General features: G+C 38.1%; 1 protein-coding gene and 1 long non-coding RNA gene across 9 annotated transcripts in view; one reads left to right on the forward strand and one right to left on the reverse strand.

The window, feature by feature from the left end:
• LOC134803991 (uncharacterized) overlaps nucleotides 1–27,851 on the forward strand; it is a 274,246-nt gene that overhangs the window by 116,915 nt on the left and 129,480 nt on the right. The window lies entirely within an intron of this gene.
• On the reverse strand, nucleotides 1,177–27,024 carry LOC134803953 (voltage-gated potassium channel subunit beta-2). 8 transcript variants are annotated; one of them, XM_063776791.1, is made up of 19 exons: nucleotides 26,994–27,024; nucleotides 26,336–26,430; nucleotides 25,901–26,002; nucleotides 25,528–25,656; nucleotides 19,990–20,110; nucleotides 19,005–19,143; nucleotides 12,486–12,559; nucleotides 11,113–11,346; nucleotides 10,765–10,858; nucleotides 7,839–7,981; nucleotides 7,681–7,760; nucleotides 6,514–6,646; nucleotides 5,820–5,956; nucleotides 3,925–4,021; nucleotides 3,695–3,810; nucleotides 2,287–2,423; nucleotides 2,016–2,175; nucleotides 1,862–1,928; nucleotides 1,177–1,758 (listed from the first exon to the last, which is right to left on the reverse strand). In XM_063776791.1, the coding sequence occupies exons 2-17, from the start codon at nucleotides 26,342–26,344 to the stop codon at nucleotides 2,067–2,069; spliced, it is 1,854 nt and encodes a 617-aa protein (XP_063632861.1). In that variant the 5' UTR covers nucleotides 26,345–26,430; nucleotides 26,994–27,024; the 3' UTR covers nucleotides 1,177–1,758; nucleotides 1,862–1,928; nucleotides 2,016–2,066. The 8 variants fall into 8 exon arrangements, with proteins under 8 accessions (XP_063632861.1, XP_063632858.1, XP_063632860.1 ...); XM_063776788.1 differs by lacking the exons at nucleotides 19,005–19,143; nucleotides 19,990–20,110; nucleotides 25,528–25,656; ... (1 more) ...; nucleotides 26,336–26,430; nucleotides 26,994–27,024 and adding exons at nucleotides 8,102–8,128; nucleotides 15,665–15,857; nucleotides 16,175–16,265 and having other exon boundaries at nucleotides 7,839–7,966; XM_063776790.1 differs by lacking the exons at nucleotides 19,005–19,143; nucleotides 19,990–20,110; nucleotides 25,528–25,656; ... (1 more) ...; nucleotides 26,336–26,430; nucleotides 26,994–27,024 and adding exons at nucleotides 8,102–8,128; nucleotides 15,665–15,872; nucleotides 16,175–16,218 and having other exon boundaries at nucleotides 7,839–7,966.

The raw sequence follows: 27,851 nt of genomic DNA on the forward strand, positions 1-27,851 counted from the left end.
TGGCAACCTTACAACACAACGATGAAAACATTGGTAATATTGTAATACATCATTTCGTACGGTTCCGGAAACGAGTCAAATGGAGCCCTACAACTTGTTTTTAAATTTACATTACAAAACAGTTTTTACAGTTGTTTCATGTACAATGTACGTGTTCTAATTAGCTAATTCTAAATTCAATCACCTATTAATATAGGAATTTACCAAATTTGTAGCTATACCGACAAAGAATGTACCTAGCTTTCTTAAGGACCGAGCACTAAATTCGGCAGTGATTTGCCGGATAGGAATATAATAGTAAACTACATATTATTTCTCTGTCGAAACCAGTACGGTTACCATCAGTTTGTCACTGACATAAACGCCGTCGAGAACGTAATTTACTTTCTATACGTCCCGTTTGCACTAATATGCGAGTGCGAGCGAGATGTATAGAAAGTAAATTACGTTCTCGACGGCGTTTATGTCAGTGACAAACTGATGGTAACCGTACTGGACACAGCTCTGGCCCTACTATCGTATCACGTTATAAGATGCCTGCTTATAAAGTGGACTCTATAGAACGGAGGTGCGAATTTAAATACTCGGCGGAAGCATGACAAATATTATGCTGGTATGCACACTAGAAGGCTTAACTTTCGAGCAGGTCGTGTGAATGGCTTGCATATATGACCAATTAAGTTCGCGATTTGTTTAAGCCAGACAGCCCAAGTTAATATGTGCGCATCAGAAAAAGCATTAATAAGTTATGGCATTTTTTAATCTTCGTAACCTAGTATTTTCAAAGGAATCATGTCTGCTGAATACGACGATCGTGTTGCTCTAGAGACACCTCGATCACAATATCTGTATACTAAAATAAATTTTACACACTTCTATTAGGACTTCGAATCATACCCACTACGAAAACAGTACGAAAAGTAAGTATTTATTTACCTTACTTCTCTATTTTGGCTGGTCATATATAAACAACTACACGTGCAAGAGTGACAATTCTTTTTTACAAATCTAGATGTTTACATCCTTATGGCTCCTCTACACGATGGGCCAGCGCCGGCCACTCCAAGGGACGCATTTATGCGTTAGAGGAAGCAAGTGATATTGCTATCTCATTCTACCGCATGGCTGCGTCCCTTGGAGTGGCCGGCGCTGGCCCATCGTGTAGAGGAGCCATTACCTATACTATCTAATTATCAAGTAGATTCGTTTCGAATCTGTCGATTCGAAACAAGGTAGGTTCTACAATAAAGATTTTTGTAACACTCACTTTACTAGATAATATATCCGATTGTTTATATCCCGTACAAGAATTGCATTGCTTAATAACTTCATCACAGATCTGTAAATCACTTCCAGTTTATATTTTCGTATATGTTTCTGAGGTCGATTCGCACTGGCCGCACGCACAACCCATCTGTTGGGAGGTCGCCGGGGCCTGTGTGTCGAACAAGCGATGCCGGCGGGGTGGTTTCGCAACAGTTTCTCTTTCATTTTCATAGAATAAGCCAGGCATGTCAGAGGTGATGCAGGCCATGTTCATCTCGTGTTATATGTCGGCCGGGGAGGATAGGTCTAGACGAGAGCGGCGACGGTCGCGTGTGCCCGCCAGCTGACCCGAGGAGGATCGCTGCAGAGAAGAGGATCGAGCACGCGCCGGCTCCGACTTTGACTTCTTCACCTTGCTGCCGCCGCTCGCTGGTTGCTTGCCTTTCAGCGATGACACCGACACAACCACGTCAGTTGATACACCGTCTTGTTCTAAAACACAAACACATTTGTTTTTCGATTTTACACGTGATACAGTTTTAGATATGTATACATATATGGTATGTAGAATGTAAGGTTGCTTCTAGGTACCGACCTGTTCGCTTGATGACTTCGCCCGCATTATTCAAAAAGAACTTTGGCTTCGATTCCTTAAGCGATTCCTGTGTAATGAGTAGAATAGTTTAGAACAAATAGAAGTAACAACATGTATGTGTAGATACGTAAAGAAATAAGTTTTCGACGTGTACCTTTGATTTACTAGATTTGGAAGCAGAGTCAGTGCTTCCGCGCCACCACGGTCACTGAATCTCACAAAAGCCCCTCCCGGGCTCCTTCCCGGGGGTGGAGGCTTCGCCCTCGATGGCCTCGCCCTCGGCCTTAGGCGAGCCCGTACCAGACGTTGCGCCGCTGATCAAAACCATTTTATATTTTTCATTAAAATGTATTAACAATATTATTTCGGTTAATTCGGATTCATCAAATGAATAGTAAATTATTATGAGAGTCTTTAGTACTTACGTCATATCTACTCGCACAGTGTTATTGTTCTGTTGGTTCCGCATGGCCAGCGTAGACACCATGGGTGGCCGTTGTGGCTTGTTCGCTAACAACCTTTCGATTTCAGCCATTACTAAGGGCGTTAATTGCGGGACAATCTGTACCAAAAGTGGAAACATTTAACATTAACTGACACTCTATACCTTTGGTGCCGAAGTCCCTAAGACAGTTCATTTTAATATGTGGGAGTAGCTGTCACAAAACACATTTGTGTTTGTTTACACATGTATTTAACATTTACATAAAGCCTGACAACAGTTTATTTGACCCTCGCCATTTTGCGGATTTTCAATGGTACTAATTTCTTTTACTGGCAACAAGTACTCTTTGACAACGAACGTTGGATGTCATCGAATGTCACCGATGTAAACAAACGGAAAATATCTACGAATATATTCAAATATAAACGGTTTTATTACAAAAAATCCAAAAAAAAATACCAAAGATACGAAAAAATTGTAGTGAATGCAATCAAATACTTACAGCTTAAAAAAGACGAAGGATTACATAGCATTCCAATAAACAATGTTTTGAAGTTGGTTGTTGACATGACCGGTATTGACATTTTATAGTGCGGTTTTATTGAACTGGTTAGTTGTTTGGTTTAAACTTTAATATTTCATTTAAGGTTTATGTAGATCGACGATAAAAATCCTATAATCGAATTGGAAACTGAACGTTTTATAATCGAGGTTGGTGGTTGAAAGCGACACAACATCTGATGAAAATCAGACTTCGTCAGAGTCAGAAAACGAAGAATATATTAATATTGAATATTTAGAATCAGATTTTGACGATTAGGTAAATTGAATGAACCGAATTTTCTGTAAGCAATGTTTCTGACATTATACGAGTATCAACATGAAGCCAATGCCCACTACCCCGACTATACATGACGTACGCACATTATTGCCATACGTAAGCTGTTTGCAGCGACACTATCTCAGGGTTAAATAAACTGTTGTCAGGCTTTAATAAAGATATATTATGATAAAAAAAATATCATTCAATTATTTTTTAAATTAAACCTAACCAAATAATTTTGAAGGAACTGTCACAGGGACCATCATTCGACGCGAGGGGTATACTCGTAGTCTTAGTAGGTATTGTTCTCACCTTTCGGCTCGACTCTAGTTAATAAGACGAAGCTATTAGATATATGTGTGTTATCTAGAAACACAAATCACCTGATATAGACATAACCTAAAATTATCAAAGACGCGTTAAAGTAAAGATACCTGCGCTAAATTCCTAAAATTTAATCAATAGTCTGTGTATAGTTGACCGAATTCTACAAAAAAAGTAGAGTCTAGTCATCATTACATTAAAACTATTAAAAGTTACTTATCAAGTCTCATAGTTATCATACCTGTAACGCGTGAATGTTTTCTTTAAATTGTTCAACGCTGGTGGCGCCTAAAAGCAGGCAATTGACTGATTCATTTTTCAAGCACCACGCCACAGCCAGTTGACTCATCGAGCAATCTAAAAGAATTTATGTTCATTTAAATGTATTTTAAGACACTTCCTTGACAGTCTGATACGAGATCAGACGGTCCATTTAGTACCAATTATTCGTTAACCAACAGTGTTACGTACTTAGTGAATTAGCGAGATTCGATAGGTCACGTAACTTGTCTCCATATGTCCGAGGTTCTTCACCTGTCACCTGCTCCTTACTACCGGAGCTTCTCATCTGGCAACAGTATTACAGCACTTTAAGAAATTGTTGTAAACACCACGTAGATACAGACAGACAATAAAGATTAAAGCTCTCCCAAATTGCGGAGTTTTTGTTAGGCAACGACGACACGAGGGGAATATTCATATCTCAAATGGGGTCTCCTCTCATTGCAGACCGCAAACAATATTTTTTGATAAAGTTAACCGTTTTGGAAATAATAATTTAGAAAGAACAAAATACGCGTATTCCTTCTAACTTTTAAACCATTGATCCAAAAAATATGAAAAAAATCATAAAAATAGTGCTCAAAAAACTCATTCAAACAAAATTAAAACAAACTTGATAGGTTAAGCCGTTTATGAGTTATCGTTAAAAGTCTTCCCTTCTTATTTTACTTAAAAGTCTGGCAACCCTATGCCACTGTATTCGCAATAAAATTACCAACATTTTGATGTATAATTCAAGCGTCAGACAGATGAGTGCAATTAAAACGCACCTGTTTAAACATGGCAACCACATAATAGTGACCGGAAAAAGATAGGCAACCTAGTTGATTTATGTTGTACAAGTTCTATACTTTCCATTGGAACTTATTTCGTTTGTCAGACAAACCGGTGAAATTTGAAGAAAACATTTTTTTTTAAATTTATTAAAAATAGCCTTGACCGGATTTCTTTAGGCAACCCTATTTTTTATGTTCAGGAACATATTTTCTTTCACATTTTCATAGTTTTATCCGTCAGACAGATTGGTGAAGGTCCGATGTATGGGGGATCTCCTACTATTATAGATGCGTCTGGTGACCAGAGGGCTGGCAGCTACTTCGGCCAGAGACTAAGTCTGGCCATCCAACGAGGTAACGCTGCCGGTCTTCTGGGCACCATAACACATGACAGCGACCTGGGGAGCATTTTTAGGGTTCCGTACCCAAAGGGTAAAACGGGACCCTATTACTAAGACTCCGCTGTCCGTCCGTCCATCCGTCTGTCCGTCCGTCCGTCCGTCTGTAACTAGGCTGTATCTCGTGATCTGTGATAGCTAGACAGCTGAAATTTTCACAGATGATGTATTTCTGTTGCCGCTATAACAACAAATACTAAAAACAGAATAAAATAAAGATGTAAGTGGGGCTCCCATACAACAAACGTGATTTTTGACCGAAGTTAAGCAACGTCGGGCGGGGTCAGTACTTGGATGGGTGACCGTTTTTATTGATAATGGTACGGAACCCTTCGTGTGTGTGCGAGTCCGACTCGCACTTGGCCGGTTTTTTATTGATAAGTTTATTTATAAGATTATTTTAAGTTTTATATTGCATGTTGTTCAGTTTGTATTTTTATGTCCCAATAAAGTCACCAGTGTACATTTATAAAATTAAATCCTTTTTTGAAGGTGGAATCCTTATTATTTTCAATAATTCATTAAAATTATAAATGTGTGTTTTTATTGCATAATGATCAACAAAATAATTATTAATTTTGACTGTTTCCACCAGGAGACAGGAACTTAATTTGCGATGTAGGTATAACTCAAAACCTAAACATTTAGGCCACAGGGGCACTTTTACATGTCCAATATTTACAAAAATTATATAATATATTAATCAATGAAATATTAGATAATTTATTAGAGATGTGTACCGAGGGGCCTCTCAACACGAACAAAATAATTCAAACATAGATTGTACCTACTCCTCAAACGATGAAACTTTCGTACAATAAGTTTTAAAATTTAGGAAGTCTTTTGACTTAGGTACCTCAAGAATGCTGCTGAAAAACGTAAAGAATGCTAATAATAGCAGGTAACTTACGTCTGGTACAGCCAGGTCCTCCTCGCACCAACTGAACGTGCTGTATTTCCTGTTGAACCGCGACTTGGCGAAGAGCCCCGTGATCTCCTCGCGGCCCAGGCCTTTGCCAGTCGTTATGGCCGACCACGCCATCATTCCTGAAATACGCATACGCCTTGATAAAATAAATCTAAATAATACATAACTATTAACATAATCAACGTACTGAGTAGGTATTTGTGTTAATTGTAGCTGTGATCATTAATATTGTGAGTATAATAATAATTAAGACAAATAGGCCGTGCAATAAAATAAAAACTTCATGAGATTTCATGGGCACAGTCTGTGTTAAGCATATGCGAGTTTTCTGTGAACATCATAATATAAACGGACTTTGAAGCCTTATTTTCGTACTTTATCCTTATCGGCATGTTAAAACCTCCTCATTTAGATATGTTGGATGAAAGTCTTTAGAAAAAACGTCCGTTTTCTCGAACGTTTTTCTATTTTTTTAATTATTATAATTTTAATTCATTTTATATTTCTATACTTACTATAAACTGAAATGTACAGCGTCGTCAAAGATTTATGTTCACACTTTTGCACCTTACTCATTTGTAATAAGGCGTAAAATATGCAAAGGTGCTAAGCTAATAGTAAGTATTGTAGACTGTAAATTATAGTAAGTAACATCTTCACAATAATGTCTACTCACCTACTCCTATTTTATGGTATAACTCAGGCATGTACAACTCTGGTTTCTCCCTGCAGAACATGTGATATTCTGTCTGTTCTACTATCGGAGTGATACAGTTAAACTGTCTGCAATTTGTGTAGGCGTCCATTATCTAAAAGTAACAAAAGTGGCAGAAATTAGTTCATCTTACGACCGTTTATGTTGAGGCTTTAACCAACTCCATATAAAGTTTGCTTTCATATTCATCTTGTCTTTAACTTTCTATTCTATGCTATTCTATTTAATAGAAATTGAACATATTGATTGTCATGATTGATATTATTTTATGAAACAGTTATATAACAAAGGTTCTTTAAATTCTAGGGTAGAAGTTAAGATAAGGGGCGCATTTTTAAGTAAAAATATTGGTGACATCGCTTTGCCATTGCCTTTGATTTACTAAAACGTATATTAGCCTAAGCAAATTAGAAAAATCTGCGGAAATAATTCGTGTAGTTTTGAAAATTGGTACAGGTATACCTTGTGGTGTCCAGATATACATACTAAAAGTCCTCGAGAGTAGGGGGTGTGCTGAGGGTATAGGGGGGGGAGGGTTGAAGGTACCTTTTTATACCTATAAACTATTTTTTTTATTTATGATGAACAATTACGAAAAAACGACGTTTTCTTAAACCGTCTATTTTTTATCTCTTTAACTTTCCTAACCCCCCCCCCCCTACACTCTCAGCACACCCCCTACCCTCGAGGACTTTTAGCATGTTTATCTGGACACCACAAAGTATATCTGTACCAATTTTCAAAACTACACGAATTATTTCCGCAGATTGCCCAAATTCGGCTTAATTTGACGTGGCTATATGTATTGTTTGAATACAGCTCGTCATTCAATTGATAGTTAGCAAAGATAAAATTACTTAGGTATAAGTAGACGATTTATCTCAGTAAATACTAGAAAAACCATTTTTATATACTGATAGGTCGATTATTTTATAATTTAAGGCCTATAAAAATCATGAAAAATAAAACTTGCATGTTGTTCGTCTAGTTTCTGTGCACGCTATAGGGATAATTAGCTTTTAAAGATAGGTAAGGGTTTTATGTACATGATAGCGAAAAGAGCACAAACGACCACGAAAGCGCATTGATGTGGACTTTACTATACGATAACTTTTCAATTAGTCGTACCTCAGCCGGTGACCAGCGAGCCGTCCCCCAATACATGACCCATCCTTGGTTTATAACAAAATTCATAGCACGTACCAATTCTGTAAAGAATAAACAGTCACTTCATGGATGTCCTCGTTATAAAAAATTAAATTAAATACATTTAATTAACTACTAACCTTCCATCGGGCAAACAGGGTCGACCTTATGCAAGAGTACCACGTCGATATATTCCACCTGTAGTCTAGCCAGCGACGCTTTGATGCTTTCGATTATATGCTTACGAGATAGACCTCTCTCATCCGACCTGTCATTACCAAACCTAATGAATAAACAGTTGGTAACACATCAACAATTAAGCAAAAAGCACATAAAAGCGAGTGTAATAAGTGATAGCAAGTCTGTTGAAGAGCTAGTTAAAGCGTTAATCACTCATCTGTACTTAAGAAATAATTCAAATCCGTGGAAGCTATTGAAACACATGACACTCGTTAGCATAGGTGACATGCAATTGAAATAAATGCAAACAGTTACATATACCGGTACATATATAATTTTGTTGTCAATATATACATATATCGATAAATTCGTATACACCGTGTTTTTTCACGATTTCAATATTATGTATAAAATAATTCAATCATTCTAAAAATCATCTCATTCCTCGGCTAATGAATAGAATTGCCATTCAGGGTGGAATATAGTCAGCCACATGGGCACCCTTCCGCAGAGGACAAGCCTTGGGGACTTATAACTTACAATAAGGTGATTAATTTTACTTTATACAAAATAAAGTTAGTTTTAATTTAGTTAGATTCTATTTAATTTTTAGGGTTCCGTACCTCAAAAGGAAAAAACGGAACCCTTATAGGATCACTCGTGAGTCTGTCTGTCTGTCCGTCTGTCACAGGCTATTTTCTCGGAAACTACTGGACCAATTAATTTGAAATTTGGTACAGATATGTAAATTAGTGACCCAAAGATGGACATATTTTTTTTATAATTTTAAAATACATAGTTTCGAAGTTATTTAAGAAAATACCCAAAAATGACCATTCCCCCCCCTTTATCTCAAAAACTACTGAGTCTAAAATTTTGAAAAAAATACACAAAATAGTTCTTTACCTATAGATGACAGGAAAACCTATTACAAATGTGCAGTCAAGCGTGAGTCGGACTTATGTACGGAACCCTAGAAACGCGAGTCCGACTCGCACTTGGCCGGTTTTATTGTATTTCGTGTACCTAATTGACTTATGTTTATTAAAACTTTTTAATCTATAAAGTTATAACAAAAATGTCTAGATGCCCGAAGTAGGTATATATACTTATACGAGTTATTCGTCATATACGAGGTAGGTGATTTGATATTCCGAGGTTGTAATTTTTAACAATGGTTTTATAGTAAAAAATGCTCCTACGAGACTATCATTGATTAATCTAGCTCTCTACATTTCTCTCGACATTTTGTGAATGTATGTAGTATACATTTTTATAAATAACTTGTCGAAATCATTAAGTGTCCGTAACTTATCGAGTAATAAATATATTAATTAAATACAAATCAAATGGAGATAATTCAAATTTATTCCTGACTGTTGTCAAAATCAAAAAAACACGATGTATACACATAACCACATTAAGGACTAAAATAACTACACACCCAAGCCTTCCCAACGAGTAAACGGGAAAAGAATAAATTTATACATAATTATTAATCCAGTTTCAAACTACAAATATTGTGATTTGCAGTTTGCAGTCCAGGTTTTGAACTGACTGTGGGTCTAAATGTGTACATAGGTATATTACAAACATACGAGTGCTAACTCGGGGCACGAGTACCTACTTGTGATGTAGCAAAATATTTTAGGCCTGAAAAATATTTTTATGGTAGGTAATAGGGGATTTTCAATGAGAACATGTATTATATGTACCTATATATCGACATCTTATTTGTCGTAATCCCTAGGACCTGCCCGGAGTTAGCACACGTATGACTATAAAGACCTAAGTCGTGGTTTTTTCTTTCTATTATATTTAATATATAGAAAAATAGAATATATTGCAGTTTTATAATTATAAATATAAATAAGTTTATAGGAATACTGGACGAGTGCAGGGTGGATGCATTCCTTGGGTAGATGTTTGCCAGAAGATCAACGCAGGGACTTAATATCGGTAATACTATCAATTGTCTTAATTCAATGACTAATATTAATGAACTGGTAAGTTTGATATCCTACAGGAAGTTATTTCAAGTACCCATACTTTAAATTTTAGATTATATGCCTTGTCAATAGATACGGCCAAGGAATTTAATTTCAGTAGGTACCATTTTACACCTTGTCACACACACAGTAACAACAGTAGGTATGACGTCCCTAGTAAAAGGTACGGATATTAAATTATTTGACTGTACCTACTTTAAGTAATAAATTGAAACAGGCAGTGTTTGTACGTGATTTTACGTAGTTATTACACTGATGTAAAACGGCACGCCGCTCATGTATGTGAGGGAGCCCGAGACAACGCTGTGCAATTAAATAGCGGTGTCCCGCTAGCACACCGGAACGGTGTGCGGGTACGCATCCAATGTGAAGACCACCTTAGGGCTTTCATTGCTTTTGGGTGATAAATAAAATGTGCTTATCAAGGAATCTGAAAGAGTGAATAATCCTCTTTAAATTACAGTTACCGATAGTGGTCCCTAGGTCGGTTGTGTCGTTATTGATAAACCAGTGGTGAATATCAACCAAATTTAAGCAAAGACCAATGAAAACAGAACACGTTATAAGTATGAAAATTACGGTACCAATCGACCCATTTTCATTGTTCTCAAGTGTAGTTAGTGTAGTGTGATTGAACACTTAGTTTTAAGTACTACTATAGCCTATAGGGGGCAAGATCAAGATATTTAGAACCATATATGATATTACATACACAGGTATACAGGTACCTAGTTACTGCTACTTTTAGATCACATATGCCAGCATACATTTACTTAAACAATGCAATAGGTACCTAACTGCCAAAACGTTATCTAAACATCCAACATACATCCAAACCACCATACCATATGAATACACCAATACATGCAACACTTACTTGGTACTCCAGTAAATCTTTGTCGTAATAATAATACTCGTTCGTCTAACGTTTATTTTCTTTAAAATCCTCCCCAGTTCAGCTTCGCCTTTTGCTGTTATAAGGTTAAAAGTGAAGTTTTATTTTAACAAATATTCCTTTTAAAAATACTTACAGAAATATTGATAATTACTGGTAAAAGTTCATCTATATATACGTATTCATAAATATTATTATATTGAACGACGGTTAAAAACCAATACATTTATGTATTCGCTTCGTTTCATAATAGCTCATAAAATAAAGTTTTCCGTGTAAGTTACATTTTTGGAGCTTTCATAAGACCTCAAGTAGTCGTACAAAACTTACCACAATGAGCCTCCGACAAATCGAACAGATTTATCCCGTTCTCCAGAGCTGTCAATATAATGTCCTCCGCGTAATCTTCATTAAGCATAGTCCAGATGCCTACTCCAATGTTGGGCACGCGCAGACCGGATTTGCCTAGGTTTTTGTACCGTAATCCAGGAGTTACCACCGACGGCATGTTGGCGTGATTTCCCATATACGTTGACATATGCCGAGACACACTGATTTCTCCAGCTGCAAAATATTTCAGATTATTTTTATGAATTACTTAACTTCTAAATGAAAGGGTCTAGCAGGCTAAGCGAACAAGAAGTGCCCCCAACGACGATTTGGTTATTCTTTCAGGTGGTGTACTGGCAGGTCCTAAGAACACTCTATGCTTAATATCAGTCCTCGATCTTCTTTTGTTTTCGAGTTATTCAGGATAATGTAAAATAATCAGCGTATCATTGAAAGTGTCATATTTTGTAAACTGTTCAAGTTAGATTAACCAATCAAAATTATATTTGACAACAATAAAATAGACTACAAAATTAATATGTTTAACCTGAATCATGTCCTTATACTTCATTATAAAAAAAACATTTTATTTTTCTTCTCATTATTTTTTATACTATTCGCGGAGGTAAACCTACAAAAAAAATATGCATGAGTAGCCACTAATACCCACTACATATACGTATAAAAATATTTGCATAAATCTTCGTGCGTCATATAAAAAAAAACATTATCGAACAAGGATCTCGGAAACGGCTCTAAACATAAAAAAACACAAAATTGCGCATTTATCCCAGAGATAAGACCTAGCTAAATCAATTTATCGCCCCCGAAAACACCCATATAGCAAATTTCATCGAAATCGTTAGAGCCGTTTCCGAGATCCTTGTTCGATAATGTTTTTTTTTGACATGACGCACGAAGATTTATGCAAATATTTTTATATGTGTATGTAGTGGGTATTAGTGGCTACTCATGCATATTTTTTTGTAGGTGTACCTCCGCGAATAGTATAAAAAATAATGAGAAGAAAAATAAAATGTTTTTTTTTTTATAATGAAGTATAAGGACATGATGCAGGTTAAACATATTCATTTTTTAGTCTATTTTATTGTCGTCAAATATAATTTTGTTTGGTTAATCTAACTTGAACAGTTTACAAAATATGACACTTTCAATGATACACTGATGATTTTACATTATCCTGAATAACTCGAAAACAAAAGAAGATCGAGGACTGATATTAAGTATAGAGTGTTCTTAGGACCTGCCAGTACACCACCTGAAAGAATGGCCAAATCCGTCGTTGGGGGCACTTCTTGTTCGCTTAGCCTGCTAACCCTTTAACATGATAGGTTTTTTTTTTATTTACTTGCCTTGATCTAGCATCTGCTGAGAATTTGCGCTGAAATCATCCATGCAATCCAGGGATGCAATCGGAGCACGACATCTGAACAATCCAAACAAAACAATGTTAGTACATTGTAATAGTTATGTACGAATTAACTACAGCTTACAGATGCCGTGCATTATTTTCCATCGTTTTTTCACGGAAACGTACAATCTTGCTATTTCAGTCAGTCTCGGTACAAAAAGTACCGAGGTTGACTGAAGTAGCATGACCAATACGAACGTTTCCGAGAAAATACGATGGAAAACAATTATACACTACATCTGTACATGATTTCGTAACACTTGGACGACTGTTAAAATACATAAATTGGTAAGGATAAAATAATTAAATGGTACAGTCGCTGCCGCGCTGTTTGCAATTTAAGATGTAAGTCGTGATTAGAACTAAGCTATATGACCATAACGATATGTTTCTACTGACATTAGTTACCTACTGTTTCTAGTGCTAAAGGCAGTACTGATCTACTCCTAATCTGCCCTTAATACGTAATAACTAATTTCTATATCTACTTATACATATAACGCTCTCTATGCACCATGGTACCTACTGCTTAAAATGACACGTTGCAATTATTTAAACGCAAAATATAACGAAATTTAATTAGTCTAAACATTAGACTAAGATTTAATTACAAAATTTACAACTTAGTACATATATTTATTTTAAAATTAAAGCTTTATAAATAAGCGTTATGTGTAGGTATTGATTTTGAATATTTGAAAAGAGTAGGTTCTGGTTAATTCTACACTTTGCGTTCGTATTGTTTTAAAATATTTTTTAAACAAAGTAAGCAAACAATTGCGATACACCTGATGGAAAGCAAACACACCGTCCACGTCCACAACAAAGCCCATTTGCCTTAAAGGTAAATGCGTTTAATTGCATCTTCAATACCTATTGTCAGTTCCGGCCGGGAGTGTAGTACTATGGCGTTTAGAGAGCGAGTTAGGTAGGTACATTGATTTTAGATCTAATTATCTAGTTCGTACATTATCATTTATTCGATTTGCTAATTATGTATATGTCATGAGTTATTAAATTTACACAGACCTACAGCACTTACACTTGAGTAAATCGGATGTTATTTCGCGCTTTTAAAAAGCTAAGAATTAAGCAGTTTAGGTACGTAAGTAAAGTAGATGGCAGCCGCAAGTCGGTCACAAGAAGCTTGCAGTCACAGATAGCGAGGAGGAAGTAAGAAGAAGTGCGAAGAGTACAGGAGATCACCTTACCTGTGTTGTGGTTGTCAACTTCCCCAATGAACAGCATGAGTCAAGCCAAGCCATCATCATTTATCTAAACAACAGTATTTATTAATATCCGATCGCATTCACTATCTACCTATTGACAACTGCGCGTTTAACAGTTTCTCTGATACATGGTTAAAGTGCACTAACTATGCGACATGATTAATAGATACTGCGTTTTGGAAGGTACCTACTGGCATGCGACGATCGCGGTGCGCGGTGTGGCGGAGTGCGCTGTCAGCTTTACGGGCCTTTTAGGAGAAGACATAACTTCCTATTGTTTTAAATAAGTATATATTATACTTCATAAAGATGATTTGACGACGTTCTCAAAATTTTCTAGCCCTAGAGAAAATGGACTGTTCCGTTCATAGTACGACTTTTAAAATACATTACACCTTTCAGAGCGTACAGATGGGGCTGTAAGTAATGGGCCATATAAATTGTGGTCACTGAATTGTCAAACGTAAACTTATGACTATACATATCGGTAACTCGTGGCATTTAGGTTAGGCACTTAAAATATTAGTTTAATTAATTCCTTTTTTTAGTGGTTTCTTTTTCTCGACTCGTATAGGAAGAACATTGTCACATCACTAGTCTGTTAGAAACTGTCAAGTGCCACGAGTTACCGATGTTTGCTCATCACTAATCTTTTAAGTGCTACCTAAATGCCACGAGTTACCGATGTGTACTTATGACAGTCAGAGTTAATGATTTAATGAACCATACATCGATATCTCGTTTTTTAACTGTCAAATTCAATATACAACATCGTCAGGTGACAACCAAAACTCACTACCTAATTACTACCACAAGTTCCGAGCCATAGTAAACCGTACTAGTAACAAGACAAGCAGACGACCAGTGAAACCTGTGTGGAAACCTCGGTAAATAAAGGTAATAAAATAATAATAAAATAAATTCCCGATAGACCCGTCTATAAATGTGAGTTTAATATGTGTTCAAAACGCGAAAGTTTTAAATATTATAAGACAACATTGAGATTTGTTAAATTTTAATTTTTTAGCAATTAGTGACATTTGGTTGTTGTTGTTATCTAAAATACTTAACGATATTGTCTAACTTAAGGTGTATATGTACATCTCACTCAATCAATGTATCTTTAAGATTAGTTATTTGCAACGATTGGTGTAGCACTTATTAGTAGCGCAGCTACGCCGGATGTTAAGCTGCTTTACAATTTTATTGTAGGATTATTTTTTGTTAGTATTTTTGTATTAACATTTCAATTATGTTTTAACTTTCAATACTTAATTACAGATCAGTTTTATTTTATTTTTTACTTGATAAGGCACTGTAAACAATTTAAAATATTATTATGACATCAACAATATTTTGTTTTTAGTTAGCCCCACTATAACCAAATATTGTCATGTGGAATGCACTAATAAGATTGAAATAAATAGTATGCCTGAAATGTGAATCTGAATATGCTTCCAAATATTACTGCATAGGAATCCTACGAGAAAATGTAAAAAAAGCTCGAACAGTGCCGTAGTCGTAATAAAAACGAGGCAATGGAAACATTCATCAACGTTTGCCGTCCCAATCCAATATCAGCCGTGCCATGCGCTCATTAGGCATGTAGCAGGCGAAAATTGCATTACCTTTACCTACATAGTTGCACTGTAAACGTTGCAGCCCGGAAAAGGCTAAGTAACTGAATCGATTGCATAAATGCACAAAAGAAAATTCGTCCTGTGTCGTAAAATTAGTAGGTAAACAAATGATGTTTTGTTTATATTGCCGTGTCCAACTTGGCAGTTTTTCCGCTACACACTGACGAGTTTTCTTGTTAGGTGTCTGTCGGAAGGGTATGTCTTCTCCCGTGCTGGGCAGCGTCGTGTCGTCGGTGTCGGTGTGGAGTTACCGATAAATGGTGGGCATGTGGCTGGAGTCGACGGAGGCGCTGTCGGGCGGGCCGAGCGGCGTGTGCGGCGTGCAGCTCGACTCGCTGCGCGACATCTGCGAGCCTTCTTTGCCGCCGCCGCCGTCCGCCCCCTTGTACTGCATCTCGTGCCGCCTCATTCTGCTCCTACGCTTAGCAACAGCATCTCAACACCCTACAAACGTCTTATCTGTAATGAAACGTCATACGACTCCCACGGCAGCCTCGAACCGACCCTCGGAAAGGACGTAGTGGGCACGATTTCGTAACACTCAAGGATAGTAAGGTAAACATAGAGAAGCATGCATGCCCTACCGCTAACATCTAACGCTAGTCCGCTAAGGGTACACGAATTCGAGTGACGTCACATCGTTTACATCTAAGCACTCTCAAAATCCACAATTAAGATCATGAAGTAGGAAAAGTAGGTATTAAGTTATTAGTGGTTGACACGTAAGGGTTCAATCGGTGGGTCACTGTGGGTGCACTCACCGGAGCAGCGGTTGGTGGTCTACGTACTGAACATTAGTTATTGCTGCGTCGAGCCGTCGGGCAGCGATCTGACTGTACTGCGGCGCGGGGAGGGCGGGGGTCGCGCGGGGCAGGGCACAACCCCTGCGCTCTGCGAGCTCTACTCTCCGCACATGCGCGCACTGTCTCACCGACAACTCGGTAAAAGACGCGTGCAAACTTACCAACAACGGCATATACAGCCTTTGTCACTTGCATGATAACCCGCTTTACTGACCCATTTCGACATTTGGCCCGGATAAAAACGCTCGCATTATTTGTGATGCATAAATCTGCGCACTTACTTTAACGTGCAAAGCAGAATGCTGACGTATATGTCGGCGGCAGATCGTAAAATCGGGCATATCGAGATCTTCCTAGGCATATCATGAAACGCCGCCATTTCATGATCTGACTAACGACTACCAGCCATATCGTTCAAACCTCAACGTTTGATGATTTGCCTGGCGACGTTTAGGCATATCAAATAAGTAGGGTGTGATATTCCTAGGCAGATCATGAAACGCCGGTTTTTCATGATCTGCCTAGCGAACACCAGCCATATCGTGCAAACCTAAGGGGTGATATTCCTAGGCAGATCATGAAACGCCGGTATTTCATGATCTGCCTAGCGAACACCAGCCATATCGTGCAAACCTCAAGGGGTGATATTCCTAGGCAGATCATGAAACGCCGGCATTTCATGATCTGCCTAGCGAACACCAGCCATATCGTGAAAACCTCAAGGGGTGGTATTCCTAGGCAGATCATGAAACGCCGGCATTTCATGATTTGCCTAGCGACCACCACCCACATCGTGCAAACCTCAACATTAAATTTAGGCATATCGAATAAGTAGGGTGTCCTAAATTTAAGCAAATTAAAACCATTGAAATGGCTTGACAGACTACATATAGTAGTTATACAGTGGAATCCGTTTATTATGACTCCGCTTATACTGACCAACCGCTTACTATGACGTAATTACTGTGCGAAGTTTGGTTTTCATATGAAATTATTTGTGACAAAGTCGGATAAAATGACTTCGCTTATAGTGACAAACTGCTTACTATGACCTATAAATCCTATTTTCATGAAATTATGTCCGGTTATTCTGACACATTCGCTGGTTTTCGTGGCCGTTCCGACGTCTTTCTCTGCGAGAATGTATGGTGCGCGCGTAGCGTTCAGGTTGTTTTAATTTGACTCTCGGTGACAAGTTGATAATCGGTACAAGGTTAATAAAACTCATCTCACACAAAGGAATTTGAGATTAATTCGGAAAACTACAAAAATAAGAAGTTAATCAACTATTCTTTATATGACATCCGCTTAGTATGACGTGTTTGTCACTTCCCTTCGATGTCATTATAAGCGGATTCTACTGTAGTACGTTTTTGCGCAGCGTGTGATTTTTACTAAAAAAATTTTTTTAATAGCAGCATGCGTAGGTAGGAGTACCTACTTACGCAAGCTGCTCAAAACGCCAACTAGAATGCAGCGCCACCAGTGGCAAAAAAAGGAGTTATTTTACGATGCGCCCGGTATGAAGCTAGGAATATCAACGAATGCATTGCTCTGATCGATCTGCCGCCTCTTTTATAAGGCAGATCGTGATATGCCTGGGCAAATCTTAGTCAGATCATGAAATGGCGGCGTTTCATGATATGCCTAGGAATATCTCGATATGCCCGGTTTTACGATCTGCCGCCGACATATAGATGAAATTACTGATAACTTACAGGGATAAATTAATAACATTTATTTGCTTCAAAAGTTTCTTAACAATAACAACTGATTGCCCTTTAACTATTTATTAGTTACAGTACTAGAACTTGCTCACCAAAGTTAAGTACCAAGTATATCAAAACTATTGTACGATATATTGTAATTAAAATGTATCCATAAACCACCTACGGATGGAAAATTAGGTTACAGGCGAACAGTGTTAATGCAATTATGAATTCACACCATGAATGCCAATTGGTTCAACAACAGAAGTCGGCTAAGTGCAAAATACAGTCACCTGCGAACATACCTGATCTCTACCTGATAGATGGTAGTAAGGGTTCCTGTTAGGTACTCATATGATTCTATTCGGCAGAAACATGGTTAACGCGGCCAGTGTGTGCCTACTAAATACACTAAATACTAATTTATTTATGTAAAAATAGAACTGGCCGGAAACATGTCGTCAAATGATTATAAAAGAACCAACTTTTCTGGCGGAAATTGACCGTCTTCGTAAATGTCGCAGTTGTTTTTTTTTTTGAGTTGAACCGCATACACTGCTAAGTAGTCGCAGCTTATGAGTTTTGCTGATACGAATCAAAATTGACTTGCAGAGGCGAAACGACAACGTGGTTATCATTGAATGTGTTTTATGTAAAATAAAATTGCCCTAGACTTGATAATGCTCGCTCAATGTCGACGCGTAGAGAACAGATGCCGCTGGCTAAAGGATGACTCACGTTAGATCGGGCCAAGTCCGGGCCGGAGCTTCCGGGTTTATTTTTCTATGACATGACAGGTGATCACGTGATGCTTTCCATAGAAAACGATGCGCCGGAAGCTCCGGCCCGGACACGGTCCGGACTAACGTGAGTTATCCTTAAGTTGACGACCTCAGTAGCGAGCGCCTAGCGGAGTGTTCGGCGGGACGTGTAGCGTACCTAGTCAGCGTAGAGCGTCCACTTACTTACATACCCAGCTTACCCGGTGTTAGCATACTTACTCGTCACAACCTATTCGGCGCTGTAGTTGCTGTATATCTACTTGTATTATGTATACGAGAATATGCAGGTTAACTTGCCCTGGACAGGACGGTGCTCGATCCCTGTCGATTCTCATTTGAGGGCAGACGTCGCTTGCCGAGGACCGCCAGGCGCGAGCGTCCGCGCTTGCCTCGCACACTGACGCTTCGCAGCACACGTCACTATCTATAGAGTCATCTATGGAACATTCGATAGTCAGAAAAACCTTTTACCTACTTAAGCTTTTGTTTACATCGTATCTTAATCAAGTAAAAAAGTTATAACTCAACTACGGTATCTACAACTATGTTACGGAGTTTTTTTTAACACAATCTCCTCTTTTTTGGGTTCCATAGCATTTATATGGGTCAAATTCATGTAACAGCTCATTCGGACTATTTGGAGATAAAACGTTTAGATGATGTAGAATGTTTTTTATACATTGATTTTGTTTATTGTCTTGGTTATTTCAGTAATAAGGTAAACGTACTAGTGCTCGACATGCTAATGCCCAATAGATGACACCTTGCTGTCACCTTTTTGACAGTGACTTGAGTTTGAAGATGACGTGTACTGGGATCGCGTCGAGCACCAGTACGTTTACCTTAGCAAATAGGATGAATAAGTAATATTTATAAGTTATTTATAACTGAAGACATCAAAATCGTGCAAATCGGCCCGGTCCTACCTCATTTTAAATTGATTTGGTTGATGCTCTTCATGGTTAACCCTTTTCCAGGGCGCATCATTATTTACCAAAAAAGTCCAAATATTAAGACAATATTCCAAATAAGTAGATAGGTTTTGATTAGACATTTGAAGATTATGAATAAGTTGACTTTTTCGCGAGTTCATTCTACTTATATAGTTTGAACCGTAAATCGGATTACTTTGTTTGAACAATAATTTGGTCGATAAATTGTACTATACCTGAAAAAGGGTCAAACACGAACCTTTAAGTTTTGCGTTGTCGCGCGCGCCTCCATACTTGAAGTCGTGCTAACGCAAGTCATGCTAAGAGGTCAGATGCAAATGGATACTAACCTCTAGTTCCTAGGCGGGATAGGTTGATCCAGTTGTCACATTCCGTGATGCTTTGTATAGAGTGAGGCGTGGCCAACTGTGCACTGCACGCCTTTTTCAGCATATTCTGCGCAATAATATTCTGTGAAATAAACTACAAATGCTCAAACCCTATCCAATTTTCGTCGTTATTCATTTAGAATCAATGGGTCAACACCTAAACCTTCCTCAAGAATCACTCTATTGATAGGTGAAAACCGTATGAAAATCCGTTTAGTAGTTTTTGAACTTATCGCGAACATACATACTGGTCTAAGAGCTAGCCACGGAAATAGGTATGCGATTTATAGAGCAACGAAATCCCTCTAGTTAGTATGCCATATTATCATTATTAATTAACCCGGGCGCCTGGCAGCTGTTTAGCGGTGGGTGCGGGAGTGGATGGGCAACAAAGGGGTTGTAAAATCAATTGAAGGTGTGCAATTTATAGAGCTCTGTGTTTTGTGTGATATAATAGCTAATTATGTTTTTAATTCAAATATAACAATGCCAGGCGTTTTATTTGGGGGAAAAGTAGTGCCAGGTGATAAAAGTACACAATCACTTGGGGGCCTGCTGAAGACCACGAGCAAAGTGCACCTGACCCACAATTGCTTTACGCATAGTGTCGTATATGTCTACACTACTTTTCCCCCAAATAAAACGCCTGGCATTGTTATATTTGAATTAAATACATAATTAGCTATTATATCACACCAAACTCAGAGCTCTATAAATTGCACACCTTCAATTGATTTTACAACCCCTTTGTTTCCCATCCACTCCCGCACCCACCGCTGAACAGCTGCCAGGCGCCCGGATCAATTAATAATGATAATGATAGTATGGCACACTAACTAGAGGGATTTCGTTGCTCTATAAATTGCATACCTGGTTCCGTGGCTAGCTCTCCGGCTATACAGACAGACGCGGCGGGGGCTTCGTATTACAAGATGTATTGTAGATGACGTTAAGATAGGTGGAATAAAACGTTTTTTGTTTTACAAGGGGGCAAAGTTGTTGTTTAACCGCTCGTGCTAATATTGATACCCGACTAAGCGAAAGATTCCAAAACTGAAACCACGAGCGTAGCGAGTGGTTCGAAAAATTGAATCTTGAGAATTGCGAGGGTTTCAAAGCACGAGGGTTAAACAAAATTTGCCCCCGAGTGAACCACAATTTTTTTCACCACACCAACCCGAAGCAAATATTAAATGAAAATATCAAACAAAATCAAACCAAATCAAATTCAAATGAATGTTATGAAATATTTATCATCCAAAATCATCATTTAAAAGTCAATTCTACCAGCAAACATAAGAAAACAACTCAAAATTTGCATTTGATTACTTTGCCTCACATGTGAATAACAACTTTGCTATCCGTTTTTGAAGTGCGAAGTAAGCCTTTCCGAGCTGGTGTGGTGAAAAAGAGTTTGTTATACTTAAGGCTATCAGCCTATCACAATAAATAAAATGAATTAAGAAAGTAGACTCTGGGCTCCAACTAAGTACGAGTAGCTGATGCAGGTGTTAACACAAGGGTGAAAGAGAAAGAAGGACCCGCACAGATCTAGAATGACGCTTAAACTGTTACGCTTAATAGTTATAGTTTATTTGACTGCTACATAATGAAAGGCATTAAATACGAGTGTGGGTTTAAGAAACGAATGAAGTGAGTTTCTTAATAGGATCACACGAGTGTTTTAATGCCTAATTATGTACCTACAGTTACATACACTACTTTATCTACACACAAATTATAAACTTTCTATGATATATTCACTAACCTCATATTTCATCCGACATGGGATGGGGCATTGTTGCTCTCTGGCAGAACTCGCAGATTTGAGAGGTGGCGTCTCCGAAATACATATGAAACTTTTGCTTTAAATAAATTTGTTTATAAAAACAACAAAACAATAGTAGATTGTACAACAAGGGCATAAAGTGACCCATATTTACCCGAGGCAATTTTTTGGTCTGAGCGTAGCGAAGACCAAAATAGTAGACGAGGGTAAAAATGGACATTTATGCCCTTGTTGTACACTCTGCTTTTCACTTCGATTGCGAGGAAAATATACAAAAAATCAAATATTTTAGGTTATTTTAACGTATTTATTCATTCAAGACTAAAGAAAATTGTTCTTGGGCCGGTCGGAGGCGCGGGGCACGCCGATCGGGAGAGCGCCGGTCGGGGGCGCGCCGGCAGGGCTGGCAGTTGGTATGGCAGAATTTGGACTTTATTGCTAAGTCAATAAGGGTCGCAATAGATGATTTTACTTTATGCTCTAGAGCATAAAATGCGATTTTATGTCGTCTACGCACGACATAAAGGTGCACTTTTTGAGCATGAGAAGTGAAAATTAATTTTTCACATCATACAAACTGCCAGCCCTGCCGGCGCGCCCCCGACCGGCGCTCTCCCGATCGGCATGCCCCGCGCCTCCGACCGGCCCAAGAACAATTTTCTTTAGTCTTGAATAAATACGTTAAAATAACCTAAAATATTAGATTTTTTGTATATTTTCCAAAAAATTGCCTCGGATAAAAATGGGTCACTTTATGCCCTTGTTGTACAATCTACTAGTATACTTAAAACAAATTAAATTATAAAGTGTACGTCAAATGGCGGTAATTGCAAACTTTTTTCACGCTTGTCAAGAATTCGTAGTTTTTTTTAAATTAGGAATAGACAAACGAATGAAGTCCCTATTCTCATGTCACTCGAGATCAAATGTCGTGCGGTTTATATTTAAAAAACATACTGAATTGACGTTTCGTATCGATAACTGTTTTAATATCTATGGATACCTACTAGAATAGACACCCACTTGGGTTTTGACTGCTGTTCCAAATTTAAACTTATAACATGCTTATAACCTTACAAAAATCGATAATGTTAAAACATTAAAATCATTGATATAGAATAAGAACTGGATACCCAATCAGCCGCAAAAAATGGCCCCGCAAAAGTAACGTTAAAACAGATCACGCGTTACTTTTTCGTTTAGTCTTGTATGGACCGCTCAAATGTGAAGTTGTCAACAATGTCGTAAAAATATGCAAAAATAACAATGATAAAACAAGGAAAAAGCATGGAATGTATTTCTTTCGGTTAGTGCTTTGGATAGCATTACATAATTTATGTAATCTGGTGGTAATTTCATGGTTTTGAATAAATTATTTTGTTAGTACCAAAGAAGGGATGTGTAGGAACAAAAATCTAATGAGTCGATGTGAGGTTAATACTTTTTTATTTTTATATGGAATTCGTAACATATAATATTATGTTTAAATTCAAGATTTCCAAGAAAACCTATGCGACGTGCAGAGTGGACTGCTATTATAGCAAGAGATAGGGGTGACGCAGTTTTAAACAAAGGCAAAACGGCACTTGTGTGTTCAGCCCATTTCCTTGTTTCCGACATATACACGACCAATAAGGTCATCGACTAACTGTAAATGCTAAACCTGTCTGAACACAGTGACAACCACAGGATTTTTTGATAAAGACCATAACCAATCAGTACCAGTAGCGACCTAAATGTCCCCGTGCACTATATTGCAAAGAACTAAAGCGCGAAGATTATTATGTAGATCTAAAATACACAGTTATTTAATAAGTTGAATTTATTTCAAGGAAAATAGTATTTAAAGACGAATGCTTACTTATTAAAAATAAATTTGTTTTATGATAACTTACAAGGGTTGTTACCATGAATTAATTTTATTTGAACTCCCGATCAAATTAAATTTGTTTCATTTATTACTTTGATTTTTCTGTACAGTAATACCTATTAAAATGTACCAAAGGGACTCTATTCGTTCATTATTCTCGTTTGACGTTGTTTGACGTAAATACAATGGTGACGTTACGTTTAGTGCCATCGGACTTAAAAGTTTTAACAGTGTTGGTACTAATGTTTACAAATTTGACACTTAATGCTTACGACAGTAAGTTCTTTTCCGTACAAAATATTTATCTTGACTCAAAATTTACGTAAGCGTTTTTATCATCAATGCAAATTTTCCGCTAATGTCATTCTGACCCACATTTTGTTGACGTTTTTGTTCCGCTCTGTGTGTCTATTTCTAATATTAAGTCAGTGATTAAAATACAGATTTACCTACTACCACAGATAAGAAAGTTCTCATAGTAAAATTCTTCGAGCAACACCGGCTTCCGACAGATCGGAAGGGAGAGAGGGGCCCAAGCGATATCTTACCGTACAAATCTTTCTGCCATTTTTTGCGGGGGGAAAGGTGCACGCAGTCGCACAGTCGCACTTCTCACACACTTACATACAAAATCCAATCTGTAATGACGACACAAATACATAGAAAATGACATACGTCAAAGACAAATCTTGCAAACCTCGATCTCTTTTTGTGTGCGGACAAGTCACAAGTGTCACAACACGCACACTAACACATGTACGTCAAAGAATTTTATTGTATTCTGAGAGATGAGAAGTCGGATTTGTCGCTCGACCCTTCCGCAATTTGTACTGGGCGAGCAAAATCAATAAATCCAACAATTACATGAGACTAAAATATAATAATTGTGTTTAAATGTAATTAAACGTATGATATGAAAAAAAAATATTACATGTGAAATGTAACACCTTCTTTTTGTAAATTTGATGTCCCCGACCTCTTTTTACGACATAAAACCGAGCAATTAGGCATTTTTACTCCTGCTGTGTTCACGCGCGCGTCTGGACTCGGTCTAGTGAAAAATCCGAGCGCAACTAGTTTTATTATTACCCGCGCTAGATCAGTTGATCTTGTATCTAAGCAGAGGGGAAATAGTGCGAATGCCGCCTCCCTTCCGTGTTGCTCGAAGGTAAAATTGGTTGTAATAATGCTGGCCATTTCCTACGGATTCCTAAGACGGATTCTGAACGTCCTAGTGAGTATTATATTCTTTGTTCTGAACGCATTATAGAGCACTAATGATATGTGCGTAGATAAATATAATTAAAATGCGCAACAGGGAAGCCATCACCCAGCAAACATTTTTGGTCGATTTTCCGATAAAGGCACCTATTTTCGGTCGCAAATAGGTGCCTTTATATTGGCAGAAACGGCTGCTTGAATGTACCACAGCGTAGTTAGCGGACTGGAAAATACGAAAAACTGTATTCAGGAGATACAAAAGAAAATACCTTACGCATAAGTATACTTACATATTATAGGATGACTCACGTTAGACCGGGTCGTGACCGGGCCCGGAGCTTCCGGAGTTTGGTTTTCTATGGAAAGCACCACGTGATCACCGATCAGCCGTCATAGAAAATGATAATTAAGTATGTCGGACGCCTCGGCTCGGGCACGGCCCGGTCTATCGTGAGTCATCCTCATTATTCCCTAATCGAAACGGGAACAGGAACATCATTCGGATTAAAGAGTAAAGCTACCTAATTTGGCACAGGCAATCAAGTACATTCTAGATCTATGCATCACTCCCAATAATGAAGTTCAGCGATACCAAGAAACACACCCACAGGGTACTCACTCTGTAATGAGTGTCCGGTATGGACGGTCTACTATGACGCCACCTGGTCGCCATGCGCGGAAGCTCACACAGGCCGTGGTGCGACCACGATGTGTTCATGCCACGCACCGCTCCTGCCGCATCGGCGATCTAAATAATTAATCCTTCACATACAATACTAAAAGCAAGACTGCAAGGGTAGACGCAGCCCTTACATTGATAAGCAGGTGCTCATTTTAATGAAATGAATACGAGTGATACTAAACATTTAAAGCTTTACAACTACCTACTTAAAACAGCCCTTATTACTTCCTGTGTAAAGCATTAGCTCTTTTTTTCCTATGGTGCAAATACATATTTAGGAAATGGAAAAGGATAGCAGAAAACAACTGACCTCCCTCTTTTGTTCGGCCTCCGCTTCAATGGCCCGCTGGTGCAGTAATTCTATGTCCAGCTTCCGGTCCTCCTCAGCCTCCCGTGCTTGGCATTCCTTTTCCTAATTTAACAAAAGTAACTAAAAAGCCGACACCAAAAAACATAAAATAAAATTTTATTCCTTTTATATGCGCTAGCGACTGATATGTTTGAGGTCGGTGCCAAGCCGAATCGTACAAACACACTGTCGAACTGAATGCCGAACCTGAGGGCTTACCGCGAACCACGTTCGACGTGTTGCCTCTCTGTCGTACTTGTAAATTCGTACGTAAGTGTGACAGGGAGGCAACACGTCGAACGTAGTTCGCGGTAGGCCCTCTGGCGCGGTTCGATAAGAAAGAAAGACGTGAGAAACTTAAATGTACGGGCGGAATGTATGAAATCTACAGATAACCTTCTGCATTTGACGTTCGTGTTCAATCTTCTGCTGCTCCAATTCCTCTTCTGGTATTGGCGGAGTCTCATCACCGCTAGATGTATGCTTCGCCCCTGGAAAAGGAAAATATTTTATAATTACGAAGCATTAATTAAAAACCCAGAATAAACAACCCGCCTATATCATAACAAGGACCTAGGTACTTAACTAAAATACGTACCTAACCTAAACGAAATGGTAATATGGGCTTGCTATGGGATTATGGGGACGCTATGGAACTATGTCAAGTCGCCAAATGAGGTTAGGTAGTACGAAAAAAATACAGGTAGGTATAACACATTGCAATCAGGAAACCAAAAATCGTACTAAAATCTCGTATGAACGCACTATGAACATAGATATAGTATGGTAGAGTCGGAGCAAAATAACTCTGCATCTAAGGCTTTTTTATATCGTAAGTATGAAAGTATGGAAACCTTCCATAATGCGTGGCCAGACACGCACTTGGCCGGTTTTTTATTTGATTATTATGAATTAACGAAAACTTTTGGAATTATTTTGAACTTTCGAAGCTATCATAGCTTCGAAAGTTCAAAATAATGAATTTTGTTACTCGTTTAATTACACGCGTTCACCGAAAGAAAACATCGAAACCAACATATAAACCTATTCTTACCGGTAGGCGGATGATACGAAATCCAAAATTGGTGAGCCAGTTTTACACACTTGTCCCACGAATAGTTGACACCAAAATTTCTGCTGTGGCTCTATGGTCAATCCACGGAGTTGACTGAATCGCGTATCTATAAACCGTGAGAATTTATTCATAGATGTTTATTTTCATGGTTATGTGCAGTGAAGTTCTATATGAAACTGTTTTGGCAACGGTCCAAAACACGTCGCAGCCGAAATCTTACGATCGAGGCAAAGTAACCGAATGTTAGATTCAAGGACAAACATCGGGTATTAAACATAGGTACCTGTGAGTTGAGGAAAATTTGATTCTGTTAAAACTTTACTTTGTACAAAATCAGGTCAACCTGCCAGACCGGGCAGTGACAACCTACTAGTACAAATTGCGGTCACGGCACTAACTGACACTTCTGTTGTGTAGACGTGAAGGTGAAAGGGGTGTTACCTAGTAGGTAGTTATAATAAAATTTACTTACTTTTACACATTACCTACCTCATGTACTTACTAACTGCTAGGTTTTATGATAATGACCAGAGACAAGGGAATGATTTATTTAACCATCTCTTCCCATTCTGTGCCGACTGTGCCCGGCGGAGAGCGGGCACAAATGGGAAAACCTACATCCAAAATCCGCTATTTATACATTTTTAATATATAATTTGAATAAGTATACTTATCCAACGACGATGGTGACACTCGTGCATTAAAGACAAATCCAACGACACAATTCCTCAAAATCGGTTCAGGTTTTTAATAGCTGGTGCAACATGAGGATGGGCATTAGACGCTTGATACGCCTTACTATTCAGTAGGTAACTGACGACAGGGACGAGAGACGAG

Source organism: Cydia splendana, chromosome Z (genome assembly GCF_910591565.1).
Source record: "Cydia splendana chromosome Z, ilCydSple1.2, whole genome shotgun sequence".
Taxonomy (NCBI): domain Eukaryota; kingdom Metazoa; phylum Arthropoda; class Insecta; order Lepidoptera; family Tortricidae; genus Cydia; species Cydia splendana.